The 10,000-nt window shown below is 36.2% G+C and overlaps 2 protein-coding genes across 2 annotated transcripts in view; both read right to left on the reverse strand.

The window, feature by feature from the left end:
* The window catches only part of LOC113822756 (homeobox protein 5-like), a gene marked incomplete at its 3' end in the record, with an annotated part of 10,134 nt that extends 1,175 nt beyond the window's left edge, over nucleotides 1-8,959 (reverse strand). Inside the window, 3 exon segments of the mRNA XM_070145278.1 lie at nucleotides 1-4,508; nucleotides 5,088-8,701; nucleotides 8,949-8,959. The exon segment at nucleotides 1-4,508 is cut by the window's left edge and continues 1,175 nt beyond it. Of these exon segments, the coding sequence (XP_070001379.1) occupies nucleotides 1-4,508; nucleotides 5,088-8,701; nucleotides 8,949-8,959 (8,133 nt within the window).
* A 365-nt stretch (nucleotides 8,960-9,324) lies between these two features.
* Nucleotides 9,325-10,000, reverse strand: part of LOC113822757 (alpha-1-inhibitor 3-like) — a 47,102-nt gene continuing 46,426 nt past the window's right edge. Inside the window, exons 26-27 of the mRNA XM_070145434.1 lie at nucleotides 9,909-10,000; nucleotides 9,325-9,768 (exon numbers count right to left, since the gene is read on the reverse strand). The exon at nucleotides 9,909-10,000 is cut by the window's right edge and continues 316 nt beyond it. Of these exons, the coding sequence (XP_070001535.1) occupies nucleotides 9,730-9,768; nucleotides 9,909-10,000 (131 nt within the window). The 3' untranslated portion in view covers nucleotides 9,325-9,729. The remainder of the gene's footprint in view (nucleotides 9,769-9,908) is intronic.

Consider the following 10,000-nt stretch of genomic DNA (forward strand, 5'->3'; position numbering starts at 1 on the left):
TGGTCGCTCTAAATTTTCGAATTTTTGTGTATGTGGATCTCTAATGTCAACAGCTGTCATTATTTGCTGTTTGTGGTGAATGTTTAAGGGAGAAGGCGATGGCACATTGTTATGTTCTTTCTGAGTTTCAGAATTTGCGTTCTGAAAGTCATTTTTTGCCTGATTATGTGTTTCAAAACCCCCATTTCTCTGATTCTGCGACAATGACGGACTCCTTTTGATGTTTTGGGTCGCAAAGTCTTCCGTTTGATGGCTTTGTGATGCAAATCCTTCATTTCTCGGATTTTGTGATGGCAGATTGCCCTTGAACAGTTTGTCTGATGTATTTTGGAAATCTGCATTTTGTAAGACTCCACTTATTGGATTTTGTGATTCAAAGTAATTGTATTCCCTAAACGGTGGTTCCAGATTTTGAGAAATCGTATCATTGTTTTTTAATTCGTCTGAACTGGTGTTCTCCAGATTTATTCCTGCCGTCCTATCTCGGAGATTTTTCCTTTCCGAACTATCTGAGAGTAACTTACCTCTATTTTGTGGCTCTGTGTCAGTCTGGCTCTTTTGTGAATTCAGTGTAATTTGGGTGTACTCAGGATTGAAGCTGTTTTGAAAATTCTGCGCATCAAAATTGTTTTGAGCACCAAGAGATTCGTAATAGGTGAAGTCCCTCGTTGGAGGCTGCAAACGCCCACTTAGCAGATGACTAAATTCTGATTCAACATTTCCCAAAGTTTCAGCCTGAAAATTGTTGTTTTTCTGATTCTGAGACTGGAAACGATCCTCTCGATTTTGAGACTGAAAATTATTGTTTTCCAGATTTTGAGATTGGAAATGATTTCCTAGATTTTGTGATTGAAGATGGCTGTTTTCAAGATTTTGAGACTGGAAATTATTGTTTTCTAGATTACTCGTGTTACTATTTTCCATATTTTGTGATTCAGGTAATCGATTTTGGAAATCCTTTGATTCTGAAAAACTTTTCCCCAGATTCTGTGACGTAAATCGCGAATTGAAACTGTTTTGTTCGAATTGGTCATCGGAAGTGCCCTGGATATTTTGCGATTTTGCTTGAGTGTTGTGTGAATCAAAATGGTTGTTGGAATTTTGCGAGTGGAAAAACCCAGGAATGAATAATTGTGAACCTGTATTTTCCCGATTTTTAACACTGAAATTATCATTTTCCAATTGTATCGTGTCGGAGTGCTTTAACTTTTGCTCCTCAGATGAATTATTTTGGAGGTTATTCAATTCTGAAAAGCCTTTTCCCAGAGCCTGGGCCTCAAAATTACCTTGAATATTCTGTGATTCAAAATTGCCTTGAATATTTGGTGAATTAAAATTACTTTGGATATTCTGTGGATTAAGAATAATATGAGTATTCTTTGACTCAAAATTGTTTTGAATATTCTGCGATTCAAGATTGCTTCGAATATTCTGTCTAGCAAAATTACTGCTAATGCTCTGTGAATCAAAATTATTTTGTACATTTTGTGAACTGAAAGCACCTGAAATACTTTGTGATTCACTGTTGCTTTGATGGTTAAGTAACTGAAAATTGCTTTGATTTTGTGAACTAAAACCATTATGAACATTCCGAGAAGCGCTGCTACTCGGAGCCTGGAAATTGAAATTGTTTTGACTATTTTTCTGTTGGAAGTGATTGAATTCCCTTAACGGCGGTTGGAAAAGCCCACTTCGAAGATAGTCCAATTCCGAATCGACATTTCCCAGATTTAGAGACGTGAAATCGCTGTCTTCTGGATTTTCAGAATCTTCTGTCGAAAAGTTATGCGATTCCTGTGATTCTCTAAAATCTGATTCTGAAAGAGCTCTTCCCTTGATTTGTGATTCGAAACTGGTTTGTACATTGATATTACCTTGAATACTTTGGTTACTTTGAAGATTTTGTGAGTTAAAATGACTTACTGGTGCTGCAACATTACTCTGAATATTTTGGGAACGAGAATTCTGCTGAATACTTTGTGATTCAGAATTATTTGTAAGCATGATATGATGTGTTTGTAAGTTTGGATTACTATGAATATTTGGGTTAAAATGACTTGGGATATTTGGTGAATCGGGAACACCCTGAGTATTTAGTAGAGAATGTATGGAATCAAAGTTTTCCAGATTCTGGGAGCCAGACTTGTGGCCTTTCAAATTTCCCGTTTCGGAGTTCTCCAGATTTTGCTGTTGAAAAGACCCATTTTGCAGATTCGTCGGCCCGATTAGAGATTTCCCCAAGTTTTGCTGCTCGGTATTTCCTTGATTACTCAGTGAACCGAATTTGTTATGCATTAATTGTTTGTTTTCAATATTGCTTGGATGAAAATCGTTGTGAAAATTTGGTGAATTAAAATTGCTAGGAACCGTTGGCGAATCACTATTCCTCTGATGATTTTGAAAATCGATGTTACCTTTAATTCCAGATTGGAAATGGCCGAATTCCCTAACTGGTGGATGGAAAAGTCCACTTTGAAGGTGTTTTAATTCTGAATCGAAGAATTGCAGACTTTGTGATGGGAAATCTCTGTTTTCCTGAACCTCGGACCCAGATTCATTAGTAAATAGTTTTTCCAAATCGAATTCTCTAAGATTTTGTGAATCTGATTGTTCGATTCCGAGATGCGTGGAACCTGAGAGAGTTTTCCCGAGATTTTGATCACTTGATAATTCGGTATTACTGTCTGGAATATTCTGAGACTCAAAATTATTTTTAATAGTTTGGGAGCTAAAAGTGTTCTGTAAACTGGAATCACTTTGAATATGTTGTGAGTCGAAGTTACCAGGAATATTTTGTAAACTTAAATTATTTCGAGCATGTTGCGAGTTTAGGTTATTTGGGATATTCTGAGTATTTTGCAGACTTTGAACATTTGTGTTAAAACTGGTTTGAAAGAATTGTGAACTGGAGTCGTCTTGAGTATTCTGTAACATTACGCTACTGGTAGTATGTTCTGGATTAAATTGACTTTGATCATGTCCAGAATTAAAATTGTTTTGAATGGTTTGCCGAGTAGGATTTTCTGATTTGAAAATAAATTCACTTACATTTGAGCCGATATTTGAAACTTGTGTTTGGAAAGTAGTCGGGTGTTCTTGGGTGTTTATACCATGAATATCTGTAGGATCAGCATTATTTTGGAAAGTCTGTGTACTCGAATCACTTTGGGCATTTGTACCAACTAATTTACTATGAATATTCGAGTCCATATTGGTATGAATATTTGATAGACCGAAATTGCTGTGAGTTTCTACAGAATGAAAATTAGTTTGAGGATCTTGAGTGTCAGAATCAATAGTATCCTCAACATCTAGGGATTTAAATTTGCCATGAATGTTTTGCGAGAAGAAATTATCTTTGTCCTCAAAATTATGTTGAACATTTGGCACTTGAGGAATCCCTTGAGTGACGAAGCTCAAGTTGTTTTGAAAAGTATGTGAAGGGGGACTGCTTTCAAAAGTATTTTGACCGGACGAAATCTGATCCGTGTTCAAAGGAATTTCAGCAATAGATTTTCCCGGATTTTGAAACCCGGTTTTGTTAAACTTTGAAGATATCGATTGGTTTTCCTGAGAGTGGATTTCAAGGCCGCCGATTTTCAAATCTTGCTGCTCTAAATCAACATTTTGTAGATTTTGCAAAGGACCATTGTCCAGATTTTGAAAACTTGAATCGTAATCTCCAAAAGTTCCATTTGGTTGATTGAGTGATTGCAATAACGCCTTTCCAAGATTATTACTTGTGAAGTTGATAAGATTTTGGCTTTGAGATTGGAAGTGATTCGGATCTTGGTTTTGATTTACGAAGTTATGCCAATTCTGCGTCGGAGACTGGGATTTACCGTCATCCCGGTTCTGATGTAGAAAGTTATTCTGATCCCGAGTGTGAAATTGGGAGTTACTCTGATTCTGGACGTGGTTCAGAAAGTCATTTTGATTTAGAAAGTTATGTGGAGTTTGAGTTTGAGATTGGAAGTTATTATCCTGATTTTGATTCAGAAAGTTACTCCGATTTTGAGATTGGAATTGAAAGTCACTCTGATCCTGATTTTGACTTGAAAATGTTTGCTGATTTTGAGTTATATTAACAAATTTATTCTGGTTTTGATTTAGCAAGTTACTCTGATTTTGAATTTGAAATTGTAAGTTACTATGATTTTGGTTTTCATTTAAAAAGTTATTCTGATTTTGAGACTCAAATTGGGATTTATTCTCATTGTGGTTTGGGTTTTGCAAGTTGAATGGATTTGAAGTTTGAGATTGAAAGCTAATCTGATCTTGGTTTAGATTTGCAAATCTTTTATGATTTTTGGGTTCAGATTGGAAGTTATTTTGATTTTGAGTTTGAAATTGGAAATTATTTTGATTTTGAGTTTGAAATTGGAAATTATTTTGATTTTGAGTTTGAAATTGGAAGTGCTGAGCCTGGTTTTGGTCTTCAAAGCTATTCAGATTTTGCGTTTCAAATTGGAAGTTATTCAGATTTTGATTTTGATTTAGGAAGTCATCTTGAATTTGAGGCTGGAAGTTATTCTGATTTTGATTTTGATTTAGAAAGTCATTTTGTGACTGGAAGTTTTGATTTTGATTTAGAAAGTCATTTTGGTTTTGATTTAGAAAGTCATTTTGATTTTGATTTAGAAAGTCATTTTGATTTTGATTTAGAAAGTCATTTTGATTTTGATTTAGAAAGTCATTTTGATTTTGATTTAGAAAGTCATTTTGATTTTGAATTAGAAAGTCATTTTGATTTTGATTTAGAAAGTCATTTTGATTTTGAATTAGAAAGTCATTTTGATTTTGATTTTGAAAGTCGTTTTGATTTTGATTTAGAAAGTCATTCTGAATTTGAGACTGGAAGTCATTTTGATTTTCATTTAAAAAGTCATTTTGAATCTGAGGCTGAAAGTTGTTTTGGTTTTGATTTAGAAAGTCATTTTGATTTTGATTTAGAAAGTCATTTTGATTTTCATTTAAAAAGTCATTTTCAATCTGAGGCTGAAAGTCATTTTGATTTTGATTTTGAAAGGCATTGTGATTTTGAGGCTGGAAATTATTTTGATTCTGGTTTTGATTTAGAAATTTACTTTGCTGTAGACTGGGGGAGTTATGGTTCTGATTCTGAGTGAAGTTATTCTGATTTTGAATTTGAGATTTGAAAATATTTAGAGTTAGATTTTGATTCTGAAAGTTGTTTTGTTTTCCAGCTTGATTTTGAGGAAAGTTATTTTGAATCAAGGGTTGAATTGGGAAGGTATTGTGATTTTGAATTTGAATTTGAAAGTTATCCTGATTTCCGTTTAGATTCGGAAAGTTATTTTGATGTTCGTGAGATTGGAAGTTATTTTGTGGTCTAATTTGAAGTTGGGCATTGTTTAGATTTAGATTTTGAGCTTGGAATTCATTGTGGCTTTGAATTTGAAGTTGCAAGTTATCCTGATTTCTCTTTAGATCCTCGAAGTTATTTTGTCTTATAGGAAGTTTGGCGTTATTTAGAAGTTGAGTTTGACCTTGCAATATATTCTGGTTTTGATTTTGACTTGGGAATTCGTGATTTAAAAAGGCATTTTGATTTTGATTTTGATTATTGTGATTTTGATTTAGAGACTGGAAAATGTGTTCACTTTGGAAGTTATTTTCATTTTGAGTATGGAAATTGTTCCTATTTTCATTTTGAAATTGAAAGTTATTATGATTTTGAGTTTGAGTTTGAACATTATTAAGATTTTGAATTTGAAATACAGAACTGTTCTGAGTTAGATTTTCGTCATTCATTTGAGGTATGAATATATTCTGTCTAAAATTCTCTTTTTGATTTTGAAGCTGTAAATTATCCAGATTTTGAGCCTCGAAATTATTTTGATTTTGAAAATGAAAATCGAAATTTTGAGTTTGGAAGCTGTGATCCTGATTTGATAAACCAAAATCAGTAAGCTTTTGGGAATTAAAGTGATCTTGATTAAATGATTCATTGTTTTGAATTTGAAAACCAGAATTGCTTTGGCTCTGTAGATTCAAGTTTTCCACATTCGTCTGATGGGAGTCAATATTTTTCTGAATATTCTGCGATTCTCTTTTTCGCTGAAAAATTCGTTCAAACTCATCTTGATTCTGAGACTCGAAATTACCCTGAGAATGTTGCGCCTGGAGCCCACTATTGCCAACGCCTTGTGATGCTGTCAGTCCATTACGCCAATTTGGGGGTGCAACAGTACTTACCTCAAAATCAAGTTGAGCGGAGTGTAAGGATTCCGAAACAGTCACCTGTGTATCACCATTTTCGGAGCCAGAATGGAGATTTATCAAAGGACCTGTTGTTTCAGAGTGAATCCCGCCTATGCTTTGTGAATCGAAGTTGTTGAGAAATTTGCTTTCTTCATTCTGATGTCTCGTGGTAGCCGATGATAAGTGTCCTAAGTTTGGGTCCGAATTCTGTGGTATGAAAAGTTCTCTTTGTGGATCGTTGTGTCCTATTACCATATGTGAATTGGGTGTTGCAGTTTGGGGGTTTCTCTGTTCCCTTAATCCACCTCCTTGTGTATGTGGAATAACGGCTTGAGGTCTTTCATTTGCTGAATCAATTGCAAGAACAAGATCTGACTGTATGTGTTGGGGTTGGCTTTGGCCTGCTGATCCACTTACTTGAATGTGTGAATCTGATTGGGCATTTCTTTGGTCTCTGAATCCACTCTTTTGAGTTTGTTCGTCAAATCGGGTGTTTTGAAGATGGCCTTGCTCCGCTCGTCTCGTTTGGAGAATTTGTGATCCAGGATGTAAAGTCTGTGGTATTTGCTCTTCTGACTGTATGTACTCAAGACTTTCTGATTGTCCATTTGAAAGAATAAGGGATTCCAATTGTTCAATCTGCTGTTCTGTTGTAAACTTTGGGGTATATGTTGCATCTTGTACCTGGAATGAATTATTCACATGGTTTTGAGAAGTGGTGATAACATTTGGCGTCGGATTTAATGGTATATTCTGAATATTTCGTGGATCTGTTAATCTACTATTCACGACGAGTGGATGTAATTGTGTGCTTTGAGGATTTCTCTGTTCTCTTAATCCACCTTGAAGAGTATGTGGATGTGATTGAGTAGTTTGATGAATATTTTCCTCAGGCTGCCCATGGAAGAAAACGGATTGTAGTTGTCTCTTCTGTTGGGTTGTCGATGTGAAGGGATGATTGTGTACTTGCAACGAACTATTCACTTGATCTTGAGAAATAGAGGTGCTGGTTTCGGATGTATTATTGTGGAGGATTTGACGTCCTGGCTGGTCTTGCCGAAGATTCAGATTGTGGCCGATTTCCAGGTTTTCATGACGTGGGTCGTTGATGTTGGGTAGGGTCTCTTCCTGAAAATTTTGGGTTGGCAGTGTGTCTTGCTGGGAGTTATTGTTGTCGAAAGGATTCCGTTGAGATTCGTCATTATGTGGGGGAATTTCTTGCTGAAATCGATTATTACTGAACTCGTTTTGATGCTGAAATTCGTTATTATTTGTAAAGGTATCTTGTTGAAACGGGCTATTGTTAGGCAGTTGTCGTTGCTGAGAATGGTTATTTGATAGGACCTCTGTATGAAATTGGTTGTTACTGATGACAGTTTGTTGTTGAAATTGACTTCTTATCGGAAAAAAATCATGTGCGAACTGATGGTTATTCATGGCATGTTGAAGCTGCTGGTTTTGGTCAGAGTGTTGGTTATTACTCGTTAACTTCTGTTGAAAAATCTGATCGCTTAAGAATACATTTTCCTGTTGAAATTGGATATGTTGGCTGTCTCTCTTGAATTTGTTATGGAGGCTGTCTTGCTGAAATTGGGTACCATGCTGATTCCCATGCTGTAGATTTTTCTGGTGATCCAGTGATCGTTCGCTTTCCTCTTGAAATCGACTAGCACTGTGATCATATTGCTCAAAAAACTGGTTTTCAAAAGCGTTCTTTTGTCGAAATTCACTATCATGTGAATTAGGAGGCTGCTGTGAATGGAATTCTGTATGACTGAACTTATGCTTTCCTGGGAAGTCATTCTGTTGTGGTTGTTGAGTATTATGATCACTGTGTGGCATGGGTAAGTCTAAGGTAAGACCAATTCTCCGTCTGTGGTCTGTCTCCAGGTTCCTTGGGCCATCGATGGCACTCAGCAAAAATGATGATGTTGACTGCTGGGTTTCCAAATCAAAGATGTCATTCTGTGAATCATAAGAGTCTCTCTGCTGACTTTGAAGCTTGTTATTTCTTACCAGGCTCTCTTGTTCCAACGTCTGACGAGGCCAGAGTGACAGATAAGTAATGGGTGGGGCTTGAAATAATTTTTCTGGTACAGTCTGGTGGCCGAAGTGAGTGTCCTGCTGTCTGTGTGAACGTGTGTATTCGTATTGAGGACTTTGGCCTTGCTGAACTAACTGTACCTCGTTCTGGCCCTTATGCTGAAATCCTGATAGCAGTTGGTCATTTTGCATCAACTCTGGTCGTAGGAAATCACTCTCAGCGAACGTCTGTAGGCCTTCCCCCACAAAATGTCCTGGAAAATAACTGGACGTTGGAACTCGTGACCTGCCGTTCAAATGCGAGTCACCGTTCTCAAAAAGAGGCTGTACAAAGAAAGGTCCAAATTGATTCTTGACATTCGATTGTAAATCTTGATGGGCAGGTCGTTTGTACTCCTTAATCTCGGTGTTCCGATTGATGAAGAATGTAGGCCTACCAGCGTGGGCGAATCTGAAAATAGTTTACTGTGATAAAAACCTAATTGATGCAATAGACATATATAAGAATTGATATAGATTTATTTTAGTAGGATTTGCTACAATTCTCCTGGACGTGATATAGATAAGAGGAAAAAGGAAAACGATATCCAAAAAAAAATATTTTCCTAGAGTAGATAAGCTAAGACATGAAATAAAATATATTTAGCAAGTATTGATGTTTGTTTAGTAGCGGATCCAACCAATGTTCCATAACTTTAAAGATCCATTTCCTAATTCACTATATAATTGGATTTATTCAAAGAGCGAAAAGAATTATGTATCCACATCCATAACCAGCAACTTACTTTCAGAAATCTTGAAGGTATAGACCCCAGACGTCCTTTCACTGCCACCAAAAGAAGGAATGAGGACTGGTAGACGTCGGATTTAAGGATTTTTTTTTATGAGTATACAGTTTCAGCTTCCCAGAACTGGCTGTGGCAGTTATGGAACTTCTGCTGCTTTAGTTTAGATGTCTTTATTTAACCCAGTTACCAAGGTTTATTCGGAATAAGAGGGTAGTTTAAGGAGAATAGAGGCACCCACACCGTTTACTGTTTAAAGAAATATCTTGGAGTTGTGTGACACTTTTATTGGGAAATGATACACAAAATGTGATTCAGAGTGAATTCTGATAATAAAGGATATTAATTATTAATACCTATGTTGTGATATCCTCTTGGATTTTTAACATAGTCTGTACTGTTATTCTTGCTCTCTCATCACATTTTATAAAGGTGCTTTCTTTTTAATTCTAATTATCTTTTTCTTTTTTTATGATCGTGGAAACATGATCAGTCTATTCATGCTTTTATAACACAATTGTTATTGTGCTGCATCGAAAATGAGTCATAAATGAATAAAAAATATATGAAATAACTAAGTAGCCATAACTAAGTGCATGTGCGACTACAGATGAGAGAGGAAAGTGCAAGTGGTGGTGTTGTCTGCTGCACTTCATACGAGACAGCTGCCTTCGCCTCACCGCGTGCATCCGTCAATGGCCGGGAAGCTGTAACTCTGTGAGAAAGAATAAGAATATCGCTGTTAAACAAAGAATCTGACAATGAAGTAACATCGTTCTTCCGTTATCTAATAGCAGTTGATCCTTATTTCTTCGTAGAGTTTGATAATCACAAGATGAAAGCTTCTAAGCGTACCTTGCTGACAGCGAACTCCGGCTGATAGTAATCGTAGACGACCACGGACCCTGGCTTCGTGTTCTCGATCTCCACCTCACGCGAGATGCGGA

This window comes from Penaeus vannamei, chromosome 33 (genome assembly GCF_042767895.1).
Source record: "Penaeus vannamei isolate JL-2024 chromosome 33, ASM4276789v1, whole genome shotgun sequence".
Classification (NCBI taxonomy): Eukaryota; Metazoa; Arthropoda; class Malacostraca; order Decapoda; family Penaeidae; genus Penaeus; species Penaeus vannamei.